At 42.1% G+C, this 22,082-nt stretch overlaps 1 protein-coding gene across 1 annotated transcript in view; it reads left to right on the top strand.

Annotated features, from left to right (window-relative positions):
- The window catches only part of STAM2 (signal transducing adaptor molecule 2), a 79,890-nt gene that overhangs the window by 45,416 nt on the left and 12,392 nt on the right, over nucleotides 1-22,082 (top strand). The window contains exons 9-12 of the mRNA XM_073634154.1: nucleotides 4,968-5,047; nucleotides 7,629-7,716; nucleotides 13,595-13,649; nucleotides 15,765-15,918. Coding sequence (XP_073490255.1) covers nucleotides 4,968-5,047; nucleotides 7,629-7,716; nucleotides 13,595-13,649; nucleotides 15,765-15,918 — 377 coding nt within the window. The remainder of the gene's footprint in view (nucleotides 1-4,967; nucleotides 5,048-7,628; nucleotides 7,717-13,594; nucleotides 13,650-15,764; nucleotides 15,919-22,082) is intronic.

Here is a 22,082-nt window from a genome sequence, read left to right on the forward strand (position 1 = left end):
TTCATTCAGGTATTAACGGCTGTTGCTGTTCCAGGCAGAGTGCATTTTAAGGGAGGTCTTGAAAGGTGTTCCATTTCTGAAGTGAGATGTCCATGTGGCTTGATGGTGGAAGTCTCTGTCATATTCCTTTTTTTATAAGCACCATTTACAATCCCTTTAAGGACTTTATGAACTTATCCGAAAAAACTTGATTGTTTTGCACCTCTTTTGTTTATCTTTTATTGGACTTTGTCTATCTGTAACATTAGCTTTGCACTTTGCTCAGATGCGTGTAGAGGTCCATATAGTCTCTGCGCCTGTCAGACTCTGATTTTTAACAGACTTCCCATTATTGCTGTATGCTGCTCTAGGTGCATAAAAAATACCTCTTCATAGATATACGGGTCTATGTGCCTGCGTGACTGCATCCTTATAGTTACCTTTTAAAAGAGTCAGATTAGCATAAACCGTGGCATCCGGTACTGGCCAAAAAGGGGGCATTACAGTTTTAAAGGGTTGGTAGAATTATTATGGAGATGTGGTAGATATTGGCCCACACCATTATTGTTGTTGGTCTTTCCTGTCTGACCAAAAGATATTTCAGGTGCCATTAAACACAATCACAGATGATCTGTGTGACTTCTAGAGTGTGCACAACTCCAAAGTACGACAGGCCATAGATGATGCAATTTTCTTTCCTGCAACCACGGGTTGCCATCCCATGGGTTGCTGGGAGAAAGAACACAGTGATTTTTTGCTAGTGGCTATAGCTGTTGGCAATAATTGCATTCTACAAATCCCACATGCTGGTTGAACCCAAGTCTGTTGATGGATTGACTTGGGTATAATCAGCCTGCCCATACATGGTTCAAATCTCAGCCAGTCCCTATTGAACTGGCCGAGATTCTAATCATCTATGGCTAGCTTAAGAGCAGACTGGCAGCAATGGTGTGGGCCTCTTTGAATAATTGTGCAAGTGTCTTTTCCAGTGTCAGTAGCAAAGGAGGCATGGCAGAATGTATGTGATGCCTTCTAATGCCTCCCCATGATGCCAACTCTGATCTGCAATTTATTGAAGTTGAAACCTGGGAGTCCAACCATATCTATAAGTAAGGGAGGAGTAGAGCATGATTCTACAATGTGGTTGGAGGTATGTGCAAGCTTGGTTTCTTCAATTTGTTGTAAAGTTCTACCAAAGTAGTCTTTAAAGACAGATTGAGTGAGAAGCTGGAGTTTTGGTCGACCTGATGGGTTTTAGACATAAAAACAGTATGTTTTTAGCCTGCATTTGTTTCTATTACATTAGCAGAAAGGACACCATTGCTATGTTTTCGGATGTCAGGAGCAGCTTTGGTCCATTTTGCAGGATTCTTTTCTTGCCTTGTAGATGACTGCAGTGCTTCCTCTTCTCTCTTCTTCCTGAGCAGTAAGGCTGCTTTCACACTGGGGCATTGGGGGCATCGGCAGTAAAGCACCGATATTTTTTTGCGGCGATTTACCGTCGTTTTTGCGGCACTTTTTGGCTGCTAGCTAGCTTTTAATCCCCACTAACAGTCGAAAAAGGGTTAAATGTGCCTGCAAAGCGCTGCTGCCCATTGATTTCAATGGGCAGGGGCGCTGTCAAAGATGCGGCTGGCAGGACTTTTTTAGGCGACCTGCCAGCACAGCGCACTGCTCCAGTGTGAAAGCACTCGGGCTTCCACACTGGAATAAGAGGAAAGGCTCTTTACAGGTGCTATGCAGGCCCTATTTTTAGTGCTGTAGCGCCTGTAAAGCGCCTCAGTGTGAAAGCAGCCTAATGGTTAATTGATGTGGTGTTAATGAGCTGTCTTCTGAAAATGAGATGATGAGCTCTGCTAAAGATCTCTTGGCTGGAAAAACCACAGCTGCATTCATTTCAGATACTGTACATGTCTCTCCTCTTATACCCAGATGTAGCTGAAAGGAGAAGGCAAACGGTGCTTCATCTTTGCTTCTGTTCTATAGCAGATACCACTTCTCAGCTGCGGTGCTTTAAATCTAAATGTCCCCTCTCTTTCTAATGACTAGTACACACACTGAGAAAATCTGACGGAAAAAGAACACACTCTGAGCCGCCATCCGATAATCTATTCATTAGTACACAGCTTATGAGAGTCAGTTACAATGGTTCATTTGAAAATATCCGAAGGGACAAGCAGAAACAACATTTTTTGTGTAATTAGTACAGTATTTTTGTAAAAAAAAAAAAAAAAAATCAAATGACCAAGACCACGCATACTCGGAAATGAAAGAATACAATACATTACTTTCGAAGTTATATCCTATCTTACAAAATTTTCCTAACTTTAGTAACCTTTTCGTTTTGGATATGAGACTAGAATGCAACAAAAAAAAAAAAAACCTGATCATTCGTCTGATATTCTCATGTGTGCTAGGCTAAATAGTGCAAAATTGCCAGTAAAAAAAGAAAATTAAAAAGAAAACAATTGGTCATATGCACTATATCATGGCCTAGTATTTTGTGGTCTATTGCTGATGATGATTGGAACAAGGAAACATAAACTGACTAGCTCTTTTAGTTGGGCAGTCCCTTTCTATCATAGTCTTGTACCTTACACTGATGAGGTTCAGGTAATAGCTGTATGCATGTTCTATGTGGCATCTGTGCTACAATATCTTGGTGAACAAGGCCACCCCCCCTGCCTTCCGCGGCTCTCCTGTCCCACCGGGAGACCCGAGTGACCAGCTGGTGCGTCCGTAAGCTGGCCGGACAGCTAAGCAAAGCCAGGATCATCTTTGCTCGAATGTTTGTAACAGTAAACTTGAAGCGATGACATGACATCACTTCCGGTTTATTCGGGAACCACCGGCGCCAGTTTTGAAAAATCTAAAGCATTCAAAAACGCTGATCTTGGTGTTTTTTAATGATTTTAAGGGCAGAGGAGGGATTTGTGGTCCTATAGACCCCAGATTTCTCCATAAAGTGTACCTGTCACTAGGACTGGGGGATTTTCTTAAAAAAAACAAAAAAAAAAAAAACACCTGGATTCATGAATTGAATCCAGGTGTTTTTTTTTTTTTTTTTATGGACACCGCGCCGGTGGAGGAGCTGCAGGCAGGAGTTCTAAGGCGAGGCCGCGGCTTTGGTCGCAGACTAGGCCGAAGCTCCGGTCTCGCCTAAAAACTCCTGCCCGCATCTCCTCAGGGCCGGCACAGTGTCAGCGCCAGTCCTAGGGAGCTGCAGGCAGGAGTTTTTAGGCGAGGCCGCGGCTTTGGTCGCAGACTAGGCCAAAGCTCCGGTCTCGCCTAAAAACTCCTGCCCGCAGTGCCTTGGGACCGGCGCAGTGAAAAAAAATAACAGAAAAAATCGATTTGCTTAAATTTTGAATCGATTTGACCTCTCAACTCGATTCAAGATTTAAATCGATTTTTTTCCCCCAGCCCTACCTGTAACTGACTATTGCTGTCACAAGGATGTTTAAATTCTTTGTGACAGCGATAAAAGTGATTAAATTAAAGCAATAGTGTAAAAATTAAATATACATTCATTTTAAACATTTAACCTTTTAACCTGAGGAGTAAGAGAGAAAAAAAACATTAGTCCTCATGCACACATGGATTTTATGCTTAAGCATACAGAAGCTAAGTGTTCGTGTGCATGGAGCCTTAAAGTGATTGTAAAGGCTCGTTTTTTTGTTTTTTAAATAACAAACATGTTACACTTACCTCCTCTGTGCAGTTGGTTTTGCACAGAGCAGCCTGGATTCTCCTCTTCTCGGGTCCCTCTTTGCTGCTCCTAGCCCCTCCCTCCTTTGAATGCCCCTCAGCCAGCAGCTTGCTACAGGGGGTCACCCAAGCCATGTCAGAGCTCCGTGTATCCATTCAAACACGGAGCCCTGACCTGGCCCTGCCCCCTCTGACAGCCACGAGAGCCAATAGTGCCACTGCTCTGTCTCAGCCAATCAGGAGGCATGTTCTGAGAGGATCGTGGACATGACTGGAGAGAGGAGTCCAGGTAGGTAATTAGGGGATGCTGGGGGGGCTGCTGCACACAGAAGGTTTTTTTATCTTAATGCATACTTAAGATAAAAAACCTTCTGCCTTTACAACTCCTTTAAACTTTTGAATAAAGAATGATCAGCTATTGGTCACACTTTTTCTGTTATAGTTTGGCTAAATGTAACCATACATATAATGGCATCTGCTGATTGGCTCTCCACTCCTCATACTCTGTGTGAGGCGAGGAAAGCCGACAGCCAGCATTTCCTTGTTTACATGTGATCAGCTGTGAATGGACACAGCTGATCACATGGGTGAAAAGCCACGTCATCGGCTCTTTACCGAGATCGGGAGGTCGCGCCATGTCCCAGTGACGCAGTGTGTCTGCTGCCGGCGCGCAAGCGAGGTGAGACTGGGGGCAACGTCATATGAAGTCGTCCCAGAACAACGAAGCATTCCGCCCGCCGTCCTTTGCCTATACTGCGGGCAGGAGGTAGTTAACAGAAGGTAAGTTCACCTTTATTACAAGTGCCACGCATTATTTATTTATTTTTTTAAGGGTGAAACATATAACATGTTCCAGCATCTGCAGCCTCCTGCCCCCCTGCACCCACGATCGCAATTTTAAAGCAGCGCGACCATGCGGGGCCCCGCCCCCACACAGCCGTGTCATTCAGTTACAGTTTGTTGTGAACAAATGCCTAAATGTATCAGTTATTGTGGCTGACGGCTTGTAGTTCTCAATGAGATGCAAGGCTGGTGAGCGCTCTCCTAGTCCATTGATCGTCCTGCTGATTGTGGACGCAATGCTCTGCAGGCTCCTTAGAAGAAAAAAACATACATTTTATCATTATTTTTTTTTTAAGGTGACTTTTAGTGATCGGGTTTATTTTGGTCAATGAAGTGCATTCAGTACAATAAAAATGACATTTTCTCCTTTTTGTGAGTACAATATAAATAGCCTACGTGTATATATTATTATTGTTGTTTTTATTTTTATTTTGCAGTTGCTGAAAATCCCGCTACTTATGATGAACCTCCAGAAACTGTGACAAAGTCAGAACCTGAACCAGTGTACATAGATGAAGTAAGTTAATATTTTTCTCCGTTTTACAGGTGAACGCAAGGCAAATGGCAAAGCGCACAAACTGGAATTGTTTTTGTGGTCCAGAGCCCATGGCCAGGAAACACATCCAGATCCTTGATATTGTAGTTCTGGTGCAACTTGGTCAAGAACATGCCTCCAGCCTTTTGATTAGATTGTGTAGCAAGTGCAGTATTGGTATAGAGTCATCCCTCTGCTCATTTTTTTAGTAAATTCATTGTTTTTTGGTATTGTCTGCTTTGTTAGAAATCTTCCTTACCATTGGCGCTTCTGCCTTCTTTCCTGAAATTAGGTAATTTGGTATTGAGTGTTAAAGGGTAACTCCACTTTTGTGTGGGGGGGGGGAAGCAAATAAAAAAATTGCGACACGTCATCTAATAATTGGATGTTATTAAAAATGACCTTTCCTTATCAGTCTGCAGCAATGTAACTTTCTGTAAAATGCAATATGGCAACCTGGAGGTACAGTGGAACCTCGGATTACGAGAATAATCCGTTCCAAGAGTATGCTCGTAATCCAAAGTACTCGCATATCAAAGCGAATTCTCCCATTGAAGTCAATGGAAACGAAAATAATTTGTTCCACATTGACTTCAATGGGATGCAATACCACATGCGGCCAGAGGCGGGGGGTGCCGGAGAGCCTCGGAAATGGCCAAAAAGGCCCGTGGACACTTCGGCTGACCTCGGAAAGACTTTCTACCCAAGATTTGCCAAGGTCAGCCGTGCTGTACTCGGTCCTTAACGTGCATTTCCTAATCTGACGTTCAGCTCCGGTCCCCCACCACCACCACCACCACCACCTCAGGCCAAAAGCGGTACTGCACACTGCTTTGGCCTGGTCCTGCTCATTTTGTGGGACACTCGCAAATAGAGCTACGATTTTTAAAAATACAGCTAGTTAACCGCGTTACTCGCAATCCGAGGTTCCACTGTATTCTGTACACAGATGGGGTATAGAACGCCACCCCCAGATATGTAATTGTGATTGGCTTAGTGACTTTCCCAGACGTCTGCACTAAAATACAAGTCATATTTTTGGCATGTAATTTTTAGTGAGATACTCCCAAAGGGAAATCATGTCTAAAGGGATGCAGCCCTGACCATTTCCTGCAGGTGCAGCAGCTGGTTGATCATTCTAAAATCACTACCATACAGATTCACTCTCAACATAGACACAGTCAGTCATTTATTCAAAATAACAAAAGGTAGGAATCTGCAACAATGGTTGTTAAAGTCCTTGTAATGTACACAGATCACCCAGAGGGGAATGGTGTGTTTTTGTTTTTGTTTTTTTTCCCCCTCAACAAAAGTGGAGTTACTCTTGTGTCCAGCATAATGCTAAGGCTACCCTGTTTAAAGACTTTTGGACTTGTTAAAGGATAAGTATACCTTTGGAACATGGTGCATGTTCCACCTGTTTGTACATGTACAATGTTCCAGCATCTGCACCTTCTCCCCCCTGTTTCCTGTGAATGAATAGACTACAAGTACTGTTTGGTGAGCACTCTCGTAGTTCATTGATCTTCCTGCTCACAGGTAACTTGCCTGTCCATATCAGAGGTATGGGTAGATCGCTATCCTGAGAGTCTTCAGGAGCAGGACACCACCCGCGATCTGCTGATTGAGGGTCCAAAGATATGCAGGCTCCTTAGGGAAATAAAATGTGCATTAATTTTTTTATTTATTTTTTTTTTAAAGGTGAACTTAACCTTTTTTAAAGGGAAAACTATATGGTATTATTGTGAGCTAAGTAGTCCTAAAATATACAATATATAGCCAGAAGTGAATATCTGACCATTGCACTTGCCTATATTGCCCTCCAAGTTATGGAGTTAAAGAGGAAGTAAACTCTTGAAAGAAAATTCTTCTTTTCTTTTTCCTCCCCTACAAAATAAAGGCATAATGTGGTAGTATGCATCACATACTACCACATTATGTGACACCTGCAAGCAAAGCCCGCGTTGACCCCACTGAGAGCCGCATCCATCTTCGCACGTTTTCCTTCCGGGACCGTGGACTTCGGCTCCGTGACTGGCGGGAGCCGAGTGACATCACTCCTGCGCATGCGCACGGGAGCCTTTGGTCACGGCACTGTCTTCTGAAGAAATGGCGCAGGTGGCCGTTTCTTCAGAGGGCACATGCCGATGACCTCAACAGCGCAGTGTACAGTAAATATCTCCTAAACGGCGCACGTTTAGGAGATATTTACAGTACCTATATGCAAGCCTATAAGAAGGCTTACCTATAGGTATAAATTATACATGGAGGTTTACAAGTGTCTCCAGTGAAAAGGGCTGTTAAAGCTGCAGCATACGATGACATTAGACAATTGTGCATTTCCAGCCTTATTGTAATAGTTTGGAGAAGGCACTATTCTGTCCCAACATGATTGTGCCCTGTGCATAAAGCCAGCTCCATGAAGACAACGGTTTGATGAATTTGGTGTGGAGGAACTTGCAAAGAACCCCTGACCTCGAATCTACTGAATAGCTAACGTTTTTATCGTATCTATTCACCCTTTTTTTTTTTTTTTTTTTTTTTTAACCTTTCACATCTCTAGAATAAAATGGACCAGACATTACACACACTTCAGAGCATCGATCCAACTGACCCCAAGCCAGATTCGGTCACTCTTCTCGATTTGGAAGGTAACAAAATCTACATAGTTTAACATGAAATAAAAGATGTACCTCATTAGTCACCAGGTTATAATATATATTCTGTTTTTTATTTATCATGGAAGGAAACTGTAGTCCTTCTACTTCCTTTCTTTTTTTTTTTTTTTTTTTAATTATTCTAATATGATTGGGAAATTGATGAGAATAGATTAATTTAACCACTTCAATACTGGGCACTTTCACCCCTTTCCTTCTCAGGCCAATTTTCAGCTTTCAGCGCTCCTACACTTTCAATAAGAATTGCGCGGTCATGCAACACTGTACCCAAATTAAATTTTTATAATTTTGTTCACACAAATAGAGCTTTCTTTTGGTGGTATTCACAAATCAATTTTTTAATTTTTTTGCGATATAAGTGAAAAAAAGAGCGGAAATTTAAAAAAATATATATATTTTCTACTTTCTGTTTTAAAAGAAATCCAATAAAATCTAGTTTTGTCATCAGCCAAAATGTATTCTGCTACATGTCTTCCCAATAAGTGTATAATATATAATATAATAATTGTATAATAATTGGTTTGTGTGATTACTGACATATGTACGCAGATGATCGTGTACAGATGTGTGCAGATGATCACGGACATGTGTGTGCAGATGATCGTTGGGACATATGATTTTAGTGTTACATATGTGGGGGACAGGTGTTTTTACTGTGTGGGGACAGTGTTTTGAGGACACTATTTAGGGGACACTGTGTGTGTTTACATTGTGTGGGGACACTATGCTGGTGATCAGTGTGTAAAAAGCTGTAAAAAAACAGCTCATACTCACTGATCATCGGCTGGCTGCAGCGATCTGCTCTCCTCTCCTCACTGACAACTTCCATGTGAGGAGAGGAGAGCCGATCGCCTAGCAACCAGCTCTCTATTTACATCACATGACGGCTCTGATTGGACACAGCCGTCATGTGATCAGGAGGACCAATCACAGAACCCTCCTGCCGATCGGAGATGCGCCATGTCCTGGTGACACGAGCGCATTGGGATCACGCTGCTGCACAGGCACACGTGCGCGTGATCCCCTCCTTCTGAGGGGACGTTCCTGAACATCCACTCAGGAGGAAGCTCCCACCCGGCCGTATATGTGCAGTGGCCGGGTGGGAGGTGGTTAAAGGACAACTTTACCTTTGGCAAAGTTCTCCTTTAATTCTCCCCACTCTAAGTGCTGCTCACCTTGTAACATAATTACCTGCCTTCCTCGAATCGGCAATGATCACTGTGCCGCTTGCGGACTCCAATTGCTCAGTAGGGATCGTTTTGCTGATCCCCGCTAACTGTGCAGAGACGGACCTGTCCTTTATTGGGAGATCGGATGAAAATGGACCACTTCTCCGTTTTTTCATCCGATCCGCCAGACAGATGGAAAATAGGGTCTCCATCCATCTGAATTTCTCAGATCGAATATTGGCAGGTGTCAGCGGACATGTCACCGCTATCATCCGCTGCTCCATAGGAGTGAATGGAGCGTCCGATCAGGCCTGTCTGAAAAACTGACCTAATCGGAAAGCCTGTGTGAAAGGGCCCTTAGTGTAAAAGTCAGCAGCTACACATGCTGTAGCTGTTGACATTTAAAGTGGATGTAAACCCTCTCGTATGCCCAGTGAAGTGCCTAGCCTCAGATGATACACAGAGAAGACCCCTTTCACACTAAGGCAATTTTCAGGTGCTTTTGGGCTACAAAATAGCACCTGAAAAATGGCTCCCCTGCGGTCTCTGTGTGAAAACCAGAGTGCTTTCACACTGAGACGATGCACTGGCAGGACGTTAAAAAAACTCCTGCAAGCACCATCTTTGGAGCGGTGAAGCAGCGGCACTTTTAAAAGAGTCCTTTTCCAGCTGCTAGCGAGGGTTAAAAGCGCCCCGCTAGCGGCCGAAAACTCACGCAAAAATGATGGTAAAGCACTGCTAAAAATAACGCAGACGCCCCAGTGTGAAAGGGGCCTAAGTTTTATTTTACCAGCAGTCTTCTCTTCCCTACATGCCTTCAAAGTGCAGATTTGTGATCAAATGCTTCAGGATCTGTGAGGAGCAGAGAGGAGGTGGCGGAGAGCTGCAGTTACTGTGTGTGAGAGCTGATTGGAGGAAAGGGACACCCCCTCCTCCACACAGTAACCAAGGAACATGCAGATCTGTGTTCTGAATAGACAAGCTGTGTGTTTTTAGCTCCCTCCCCGTCAAGATTTTTATCTCCTGTGTCAAAAACTTCTCAGAAGTGACACTTGCTAACAGAGGAATGATTCGCACAGGAATCGCACTGCATTCCTGTGTACATCACATGCGATGTCTGAGCAGTGCGATTTCAGCCATACATTTTGTATGGCTGAAATCGCATCGCATTTGCACCAAAATGATGCAGGGCCCTTTTTTTCCCTATGGGAACTGAATCGCATTGCATGGTTGTTCACACCCATGTGATGCAATTATGGCAATCGCACTGTATTTTGCAATCTTTTTTAGGGTGTTGTTAATATAACATTTACACCCGCAGCAGATTGCATGATGTCATGCAATGCAGGAAATGCACAGAATTCTCTGCAATTACCACATCACATAAGTGTGAATCACGGTTGAAGTGTAATCTGTGTGAAAAGATCCAAAGAGGGGCACTTGTAGATTAAATTTGTAATTCATATTTTGGAAAGTGCAGGAATAGTTACATCACAGATAACCCTGTCTGGGGCTGTGCAATGTAGGAGAGCGCATTTTGCCAAAGCTTATGGGATTTAGGAGTCAGTTTTGGCATTTCCTAGTTTCCTATAACTGTTTGCCAGCTCCACCCCCCCAATGTGACCCTAAAATGTCTGCTGTCACACCATGTGCTGCCTGCTGAGGTCTGGGCGGGAATAAATATAACAATAAGGATCTCTGACATCAGTTTCATAATTACGGCAGTTTTAAAGCAATATTGTCATTATTAATAAATAAAAAATAGTAGCAGTTTTCTCCGCTTCAGGTCAATATACGTTACATTTATAGACCGGCAAAGTGCTCATTCGGGCACATGATGGACTGTTCTGATTTATTACAGTCCTTGAATTTAGTTGAGCATTGTAGAGTATAATATATGGTCTATGACACACTGCTCCTGTGTGTGCATTGTATTGTAGATTACTCAACAGGAATGTGTTGTACATTTATACCCCATACTGCTTCACTCTGTATACTGAGCTGTACATTATATACCTGGCTCTACACTGACCCACTGTGCTGTACATTCCATACACCATAACTACACTCTGTACATTATATACTCCATAACTACACTCTGTACACTGTTCTGTACATTATATATTCCATAACTACATTCTGTACACTGTGCTGTACATTATATATTCCATAACTACACTCTGTACACTGTTCTGTACATTATATATTCCATAACTACATTCTGTACACTGTGCTGTACATTCCATACACCATAACTACACTCTGTACACTGTTCTGTAGTTTTCACTCTCACCACTATGTTCTGTACACTATGGATGTACAGTTTATAGTCTACACTACCCTACTGTGCTGTATGTTCTGTACTCCACACATTTTCACTCTATACATTCTATTCCACTTTAAAATGTGCCGTACATTATATACTCTATTGTGTATGGGGGGGGGGGGGGGGGAGTTGGAACTTTAGAAAGTACAAGATCTGTGTACACAATAGATCTGTGTGACCTATAAAATACACAGCACAGTCAAGACTGATAGAGTTGAAGATCTAAATAGCACTATTGCATGCTATTGTTTTCACTTAGACTAGAGTACCTATTTAAAGTGATAGTAAACACACGCACTGTTCATTTACATTATCCTCTCTATTTCTGTATGTGGATGATAGCACTGTAATTATGTTTCCTAATTGATATACAGCTGTCACATGACCCAGATCTTCCCCTGTCTGTCTGCAGGGAAACATAAGCAGGAGGAGTGTTAAGTCCTCTGCTGCTGGTCACATGTTCAAAAAAAAAAAAAACAGACTTTGGAATACAGAGTAAAAATAAACAATATCAACTTTTTTAAATTGTCATACGTATATATTTGAAATCAAATCTTTATTATTTTTTGGCAGTAACATGGTGTGAGTGGATTTCTGTCAGTCACAGTCTGTGTTACGCCCTCCAGCCTGTGTCTTAGAATAAGAGGGAGGCGAAGCCACCATTAATCTACATGTAATATCCCATCCCCATTGTGTTTAGCTGGTTGGTGGGCATGAGGGAGGGAGTGGGCTGTCATTTACCGCTGTGTATACTCCCACATGTGTGACTCTATAGTCACATGGGCTGCTCAGATGTGATAGGGAGGAAATGCTCAGCATAGAAACTCACTGAAAACTGAGCAGGTGCAGAGCTGCCAACACTGCTCTGCAAAATCCCTAGCTGCATTGGGGACATGGACAGAAGGGGCAGATAGCGAATGGGAGGATCAACCAGGTTTTTTGCAGAATACAGAAAACAAATCCCAGTGACTGACTATGAACAGCATGTAATACAGCATTTAGTGATAGTTTTTTTTATGATGGGGGTTTAGTAACACTTTAATGTCAATGGTGGTATCATTCCCAGTGTTGCCTTATTATCCACTTAAGGACTAGCCTCGTTTTGGATTTTAGGTGTTTACATGTTTAAAACAGTTTTTTTGCTACAAAATTACTTACAACCCCCAAACATTATATATTTTTTTTCTAACACCCTAGAGAATAAAATGGGGGTCAATGCAATACTTTTTTTTTTTTTTTTTTTTTTGCACCGTATTTGCGCAGCGGTCTTATAAACGCACTTTTTTTGGATAAAAAAATTAGACAACAGTAAAGTTAGCCCGATTTTTTTTTTTTTTTTTTTTTTTAATATTGTGAAATATAATGTTACGCCGAGTAAATTTGATACACAACATGTCATGCTTCAAAATTGCGCCCGCTCGTGGTATGGCGTCAAACATTTACCCTTAAAAATCTCCATAGGCGTCGTTTTAAAAAATTCTACAGGTTGCATGTTTTGCGTTTACAGAGGAGGTCTAGGTCTAGAATTATTGCTCTCGCTCTACCGGTCGCGGCGATACCTCACATGTGTGGTTTGACCACCGTTTTCATATGTGGGCGCTACTCACGTATGCGTTCGCTTCTGCGCGCAAGCTCGTCGGGACAGGGCGCTTTAAAAAAGTTTTTTTTCTTATTTATTTTACTTTATTTTTTCAATGTTTAAAAAAAAAAAAAAATTGGATCACTTTTATTTGTATTACAAGGAATGTAAACATCCCTTGTAATAGAAGAAAGCATGACAGGTCCTCTTAAATATGAGATCTGGGGTCAAAAAGTCCTCAGATCTCATATTTGGACTTTAATGCAAAAAAAAAAAAAAAAAAGTCGTTTGAAAAAATGACCAAAAAAAATGTGCCTTTAAGACAAATGGGCGGAGCCGACGTCATGACGTCGCTTCTGCCCTCCTATGGTATGGAGACGGGTGGGGGCCATCTTAGCCTCACTCGTCTCCATACCTAGGAAGTGAGAGGACCCGATTGCCTCCGCCGCTACCCACGGCTCCGGTAAGCGGCGGAGAGCCCCGGGAGGGGGGTGAGCACCTCTTCCGCCGCCGATAATGGCGAACCCGCCGCAGAGACCACCATTATCGTACACAGAACCGCCGGCCCTAAAGATGGATACCTCAGTTGTGGCAGCAGCTGCTGCCGTTACCGAGATATCCATCTTCAAAATAATGACTTATATATACAGTGGCCGGTCGGTAAGTGGTTATACTGCTCCAAATAACTAAATACTGTAATTTATTTAACTCTATGTATAACCTCAACAAAGTAAATTGAAAATTTATGCTCTTTTTTTTTTTTTTTTTTTCTTACAGATGTCTGCCAACAAATGGGTCCAATGATCGACGAGAAATTAGAAGAGATTGACAGGTGAGATACTAAGTAAACTGCCCATTATTGTTGACTTATATAGGCATACCCCACTTTGTACATTCATTTTATCACACATTAATAATCTCTTCTCTCAACTCAAGAAGTTGTCTGGCACTTGCTCAGTAAATGGCTTACTTTTTATGCTTTGCCTGTTTATTGCATACACCAAACATTTAAATATAATACTAGTGTTGCATTTTCTAGGCTGCAGTGGAAAGTAATCCATATATAATTGTTTCCTTTTGCATATTCTTAATCTGTATCTGAGATGTCCATGTTCCCTGCCAACCTTTACTGCAGTTTTGCTGTATTTCCTTTTTTTTTTTTTTTTTTTTTTTTTTTTTTTTTTTTTGCCTTAGAGCAGCATTTGTCAGCTTCGGTCCTCCATTAACCTCAGATTTTCAGTACTTCCCTTATCTAACACCAGTAATTTTTAAAGTGAACCTGTCACATGCAACATTTGAGTACACAGTGCTTAGTAGAGTGCAAATCACACAGCTGTTGTCCTCTCTCCACTTTCAGTCCTTTTGAAATGAGAACCTACGATTACGCTAAATAGCAGTGTGCTGGGAGCTGCCATTGTCTGACTTAGCAGCTGCATATTAGTTCCAAGGCATTCAAAGTGGTTCTGAACAGGTGACCTGGAATTAAGCTGGATACACATTATACAATTTTTGCTGTTCAATTTCCTTTAGATTTGCCTTCAACTATGTAGTGCAAGGGACTGCCCGATTGCATACAGATCAAAGGTGTTTAGGTGTGACCTCATTATTATATGGCTTTGGTAAACCTAAAGGAAAATTGTACAAGAAAATTGTATAAACATTGTATCGTGTGTAGCCAGCTTTAGCCTGTGAATCAGACAGTGCCAGCCTCCATCAGAAGAGTGCTTTGTTTAGATGGCAGATTCTCCTAAAGAGAAGCAACTGTGTGTGTGTGTAAGGCCCCATTCACACTGGTGGGTGTAAAAACAGGCAGTTGATCTGCGTCAGGGTAGATTTTATTTAAATCAAATTGATTTAAATCGCTAGTAAAAAGGCTTGATGTAAACCGACTCTATTTTAAATCATAATTTTTAAAGAGCAACTGTCATCTCTGTTCCGCAGAGGCGGCTCCTCTGACCCGCTGTTGACTCACCGACAGTCACATTCACTTTAATGGGACAGCTGGTGATGTGGCAGTGACACAACAAGGTGAGGGACGTGGTGGCAGCTGGGGAGTGGATGCCCGCTAACAGGCGCTGCCATGATGGATCTGAAATGACAGGTGCTCTTTTAATTGTAAGGACTTATTCTTGCTGGTAGTTATAATATTTAATATTTGCAAACAAAATGAAGGTTTCATATTTAGAATAAGTTGTCAGGTTAGTAAAAAAGCGATATCAGAAAGGATTCAATCATACAGTTTAAAGTGTACATAGATTTGCAAAACAATGGGATAAATGAATATGCCAGAACTTTGTTTTATCTCAGGGTTACTGTGAAATTGTGTGAATGCCTCAATGCAGCGCATGTTATCTCAGCTTGCAGAGCTTGGATTCATTGAATGAGACCAAAAATGTAAATATTGCAGAATATACAGCCTCATTCTACATAACCAAGAGCCATTTCATGCTAAATAAACTAAATTATTATTAGAAAACTATATAAATAGAATTTTACTCCAAAAGTATCTTATTAAAATAAATTTGATAACAATTAAAAAAATCAGATTTAAAAAAAAAAAAAAAAAAAATTAGAATATTTAATTAATTTTTTTTTTAATCATTGATTTTTATCCACCCTGATCTGCATTTTTAAATGGGAGGCACTGCCTGACGCACTCTCCTACTAAGGTCAATGTGACTACTCTGCAACTGCAAGCCAAACGCTTTGCGGCATTGTATTTCCATACCGGCTGCATCAACCAGGAAGAGACAGCCGGCTCACGATGCCCGAGAGCAAGGTGGCAGCACAGGACCTGGTGTGTGGCTGTGGCTCATTTTGGCATGTACATGGATTTACTGGGCATGAGTTCCTGTAAAACCTGGTCTCATGTTTTGTTTTTTTGCAAAATGTAAGTTATCTTTGGTCTAAGATTGTTATATTTTTTCCCCCCATGCGTTCTCTCCAGGAAGCACTCAGAACTGTCTGAACTTAATGTGAAGGTCCTGGAGGCACTGGAACTGTACAACAAGCTAGCGAACGAAGCTCCATTGTACAATGTATACAGCAAGCCCCCTCCACAGACGCATTATAACCCACCATCATTGGGGGTTTCTCTGCAGGTATTGACAATAATAAAAATACACCTGTCATCAGAAAGATACATAAGTCGTCATTGTGGAAAACACCAATTCCTTGTCTGCCTTCACTTCTCACTCACAAACCCAGGAACAAACATCCAGATAATTAATATTTGAGGAAAGTCATAATTGCTTATTTACATATTTTCTCCTAATCACTGCCTGAAAGTATTGAAGTCAAACATCAGCATGAGAGGCAGACACCTAGTGTTCTTAGAAGAATCAGTCATCATTGGCAGGATCCGTATTTTTCTCATGACAGATTTCTTTTGAAGGCCATCTGTTCTCAAATTTTTGTTTAGGTGGACATCAGGGAGTTGAATCATTGCTGGCATGTAGCTCAAATGTGAGATTTCCTAATAGTATTCTATCCTCCCCTCTCCTACAACACCTTACTGAGGGTGTTGCCCTCTAATAGCAGGTCTCCCAATTATCTGTATCATTTTTATTGTGGAGACTCCATTTGACATTGCGTAAGTGTGAATTCAGGAGGGGATACCTCCAACATTGGGTGGGTTTTAAGATTTATTAGTAACCATGGAGCAATTAAAGTGTTCATCTAATGGTGAGTTTTTAAAAATTAATTGATTGTATCGCATAGAGCAGGGGTCTCCAGACTTTTAAAACAAGGGGCCAGTTTACTGTCCTTCAGACTTTAGGAGGATCTGACTGTGGCCATTGGGAGTAGAAAAGGTCCTGAATGTCAGTGGGGAAAAAAATAACGCACCATCTTTTTTTTCCAGTGGTAGTTGAGTAATTGAGCCTCATCATTGGTGTTAGTGGGAGGAATTGTGCCCCGATGTTTGTGTCATTGGGAGGAAATGTGCCCCATCAATGGTGTTTTGGGAAATGTAAAATCATTGATGTCAGTGGGAGGATTAGTACCCCATCGTTGGTGTTAGTAGGAAGAATTAGCCCCATCGTGGGGGGGGGGGGGGGTGTGTTGTGCTCCATTGTTGGCATCCGTGGATGAAATGGTACCCCAAGGCCCAGATAAAAGCCAGTAAAGGGTCACGTCTGGCCCCCAGGCCGCAGTTTGGAGACAACTGGTATAGCGGAAGAGAGTTTCAGATCCAACATTAAGTTTTGTTTAGCATACTGGGGACCTGGTATGTATTCCCCTGCACAGTTTCTTAGGCTTTTGGTTCATGGCCCTGCATAGCTGAGGTATAACCACCAGGTCCAGCAAACTGTGCAGGGGAAATCACACCAGGCTAAAATATGCTGCATGGTTATGGACTGTGGGCCCCAGAAATGGTGCAGGGCGGCGGACACTGCCCCCCAAAGATGGCACACAGTGGCTGTGGACACCAGGTACCAAACAGTGCGTGGCATCTGCAGAGAGATGCCAAACCCCAAAGACCGTGCATGCAGACTACTGACTTAAGGCCCCAAAGATGGTGTGCAGCGGGCCCAAAAGTCTCTGCAGGCTGGTGCACAAACACCAAGCTTTATTTTGAGGCCTGACATTTTCTGTCTTGCATGCTCCCAAGAAATCCACTTGTCGACCTTCAGGGTCCCTGTGGCCTGCTGTTCTCCCATCCTTCTACTTTTAAAGGCATTGGCCTAACAATTGCAGCCCACACAGATCCCTTGTCAAGGCATTGCTTTCAAACGTAAAGGAAACAGAACAAATGCCTTTTCTTGAAGTCTTTTTAAAGCTGCACATTGATTTCAGCATCAATCCCTGTTCCACCTTCCTTTATTTGTATAGCAGAAAGAAAATGTATATAAAATTATTTATTTTTTGCAGAAAATCTTTAAAGTCTTTCTTCCTCTACAACGATTCTGCACATCTAGAATAGTTGACCCATGTAAGTCAGAAGCATCTTGAATAATAAGGTCAGCAGGCATTTTTCTCTGCACCCATAATGTAGCTTGAGGATAGCAGTAAATTGGATTAGGATCCTTTCATATACCTGGCAGAATGATGTCTCGGGGAAGCATCGGTTTTGATCTTCTTTCTTTATAAATGCTTTTATATTGACCCATGGCACTGTCTTCCGAAGGATTGGCTGTTAACAAGGCGAGCTTTATTCACAGGCTTCAGTCAGAGGGTACAGCAAACCGCCTCCTGCTAGACCGTGGCTATACAGTGCTCTGCTGTATACTGGATTTTCCACTGGGAAGCAAACTATTTTTATAACTTCACCCATAACTGCGCGTCATTTTTATAGCTGAACTCCGGGCAGACTGACAAATGCTTGAAAAATGAAATATGTATATATGTGAGCTGTTTTGTTCTGCATCTTTATAGTCGCTCATCAGATGAGCCATTGCCATGACAGCAGAAGGGGAAGTAAGAGAGGCAACACACATGCTCACTTACACACACACACACTCTCTCTCTCTCTCTCTCTCTCGCACTCTCTCTCTCTCTCTCTCGCACTCTCTCTCTCTCTCTCTCTCGCACTCTCTCTCTCTCTCTCTCTCTCTCTCTCTCTCTCTCTCTCTCTCTCTCTCTCTCTCTCTCTCTCAAACAAAAAAGGATTGCTGCACAAAAATGTTTTAATGAAAAATGTAATCAAATCATCCAAAATGGCCTATAATATTTTGGATGTTTTGATTACGTTTTTCATTAAAAAAATTTTGTGCAGCGATCCCTTTTTGTCGTTTCCTACTGTATAATATAAGCCTTTTGGAGGGCTTGATTGCTTGCACTTGTTAATTTGACCAACGTACACCTCACCCTTCTGAACTTCTCTCTCTCTATATATCTATATCTACATTACACACACTGTATCTCACAAAAGTGAGTACACCCCTCACATCTTTGTAACACTGTAAGTGTACAGCTTGTATAACAGTGTAAATTTGCTGTCCATTCAAAATAACTCAACACAGCCATTAATGTCTAAACTGCTGGCAACAAAAGTGAGTACACCCTAAGTGAAAATGTGGGCCCAATTAGCCATTTTCCCTCCCCAGGGTCATGTGACTCGTTAGTGATACAAGGTCTCAGAGGTGTGAATGGGGAGCAGGTGTGTTAAATTTGGTGTTATCGCTCTCACTCTCTCATACTGGTCACTGGAAGTTAAACATGGCACCTCGTGGCAAAGAACTCTCTGAGGATCTGAAAAAAAGAATTGTTGCTCTACATAAAGATGGCCTAGGCTGTAAGAAGATTGCCAAGACCCTGAAACTGAGCTGCAGCATGGTGGCCAAGACCATACAGCGGTTTAACAGGACAGGTTCCACTCAGAACAGACCTCGCCATAGTCGACCAAAGAAGTTGAGTGCACGTGCTCAGCATCATATCCAGAGGTTGTCTTTAGGAAATAGACATATGAGTGCTGCCAGCATTGCTGCAGAGGTTTAGGGGGGGGGGTCAGCCTGTCAGTGCTCAGACCATACACTGCATCAGATTGGTCTGCATGGCTGTTGTCCCAGAAGGAAGCCTCTTAAAAAGATGATGCAGAAGAAAGCCAGCAAACAGTTGCTGAAGACAAGCAGACTAAGGATATGGATTACTGGAACCATGTCCTGTGGTTTAAAGAGACCAAGATAAACTTATTTGGTTCAGAAAAGAGTGTCAAAAGTGTGTGGCGGCAACCAGGTCAGGAGTACAAAGACTAGAGTCAAGCATGGTGGTGGGAGTGTCATGGTCTGGGGCTGCATGAGTGCTGCCGACACTGGGGAGCTACAGTTCATTGAGGGAACCATGAATGCCAACATGTACTGTGACATACTGAAGCAGAGCATGATCCCCTCCCTTTGGAGACTGGGCCGCAGGGCAGGATTCCAACATAATGACCCCAAACACACCTCTAAGATGACCACTGCCTTGCTAAAAATGCTGAGGGTAAAGGTGATGGACTGGCCAAGCATGTCTCCAGACCTAAACCCTATTGAGCATCTGTGGGGCATCCTCAAACGGATGGTGGAGGAGCGCAAGCTCTCTGACATCCACCAGCTCCGTGATGTTATCATGGAGGAGTGGAAGAGGACTCCAGTGGCAACCTGTGAAGCTCTGGTGAACTCCATGCCTAAGAGGGTTAAGGCAGTGCTGGAAAATAATGGTGGTCACACAAATAATTGACACTTTGGGCCCAATTTGGACATTTTCACTTGGGGGTGTACTCACTTTTGTTGCCAGCAGTTTAGACATTAACCACTTCAGCCCTGGACCATTTGGCTGCCTAAAGACCAGAGGAATTTTTACAATTTGGCACTGCGATGCTTTAACTGGTAATTGCGCGGTCATGCAATGCTGTACCCAAATGAAATTTGCGTCCTTTTTCTCCCACAAATAGAGCTTTCTTTTGATGGTATTTGATTGCCTCTGCGATTATTTTTATTTTTTGCGATATAAACAGAAAAAGACTGAAAATTTTGTAGACACCCTAAAGAAATTGCTAAGAGGCATGTTGAGCCCATTGAATATTTTATTTTTTTGTCCCAAGTGACTGAATGACAAAAAAAAAATTTTTTTTTTTTTTTTTTTAGAAAAAGTTGTAACTAAATGATATATTGCTCACACATGCCATGGACATATGTGGAATTACACCCCAAAATCAATTCTGCTGCTTCTCCTGAGTACGGGGATACCACATGTGTGGCACTTTTTGGGAGCCTAGCCGTGTACGGGGCCCCGGAAACCAAGCACCACCTTCAGGTTTTCTAAAGGCATAAATTTATGATTTTACTCCTCACTACCTATCACAGTTTTGAAGGCCATAAAATGCCAAGATAACACAACCCCCCCCCCAATGATCCTATTTTGGAAAGTAGACACCCTAAGCTTTTTGCTGAGAGGCATGGTGAGTATTTTGCAGCTCTTATTTGTTTTTGAAAATGAAGAAAGAAATAAAAAAGGCATTTTTGTTTTTCTTTATTCAATTTTCAAAACTTTGTGACAAAAAGCGAGGTGTGCAAAATACTCACCATACCTCTCAGCAAATAGCTTGGGGTGTCTACTCTCCAAAATTGGGTAATTTGGGGGGGTTTGTGCCATCTGGCCATTCCATGGCCTCCGAAACTGTGATAGGCAGTGAGGAGTGAAATCAAAATTTTACACCATTAGAAAGCCTGAAGTCGGTGCTTGGTTTTTGGGGTCCCGTATGTGGCTAGGCTTCCAAAAAGTCTCACACATGTGGTATCCCCGTAGGAGAAGCAACAGAATGTATTTTGGGATGTAATTTCACATATGCCCATAGCATGTTTGAGCAATATATCATTTAGTGACAACTTTGTGCAAAAAAAAAAAAAAAAAAATGTGTCTTTTTCCCTCCACTGTGTCAAAATATAAAATATTCCATGGACTTGACATGCCTCTCAGCAAATGGCTTGGGGTGTCTACTTTCCAAAATGGGGTCATTTGGGGGGGGGGGGGGGTTTGAACTGTCCTGGCATTTTATGCACAACATTTAGAAGCTTATGTCACACATCACCCACTCTTCTAACCACTTGAAGACAAAGCCCTTTCTGACACTTTTTGTTTACGTGAAAAAATATTTTTTTTGCAAGAAAATTACTTTGAACCCCCAAACATTATATATTTTTTAAAGCAAAGGCCCTACAGATTAAAATGGTGGGTGTTTCATTTTTTTTTTTTTTTTTCACATAGTATTTGCGCAGCGATTTTTCAAACGTATTTTTTTTTGGGAAAAAAAAACACACTTTTTTTAATTTTAATGCATTAAAACAAAATATATTGCTCAAATGTTTGATGGAATAAAAAAAGATGATCTTTGGCCGAGGACATGGATACCAAACACGACACGCTTTAAAATTGCGCGCAAACGTGCAGCGGCGACAAACTACATACATTTTTAAAAGCCTTTACAGGTTACCACTTTAGATTTACGGAGGAGGTCTACTGCTCAAATTACCAAGATCGGTGTGATAAAATGCTTTCCCAATGGCGCTGTTTATATCTGGCGAAATCTAAGTCATGAAATGATCATAGCTTCCGGTTTCTTAGGTCATAGAGATGATTGGAACTGTTCTGGTCTCTGATTAGCTCTATGGTCAGCTGGCGGAACCACCGGCTGCATTCTCAGGTTCCCTGTTGGGACAGGAGAGCCAGAGAAAACCATGGAAGACTGTGGGGGGGGGGGAGATGACATTCCCTCCCACTGCTTGTAAAAGCAGTTTAGAGGCTATTTAGCCACTACGATTGCTTTTACATGAAAGCCGACTGCTGG

The sequence above is a fragment of the Aquarana catesbeiana genome, linkage group LG06, assembly GCF_042186555.1.
Source record: "Aquarana catesbeiana isolate 2022-GZ linkage group LG06, ASM4218655v1, whole genome shotgun sequence".
Classification (NCBI taxonomy): Eukaryota; Metazoa; Chordata; class Amphibia; order Anura; family Ranidae; genus Aquarana; species Aquarana catesbeiana.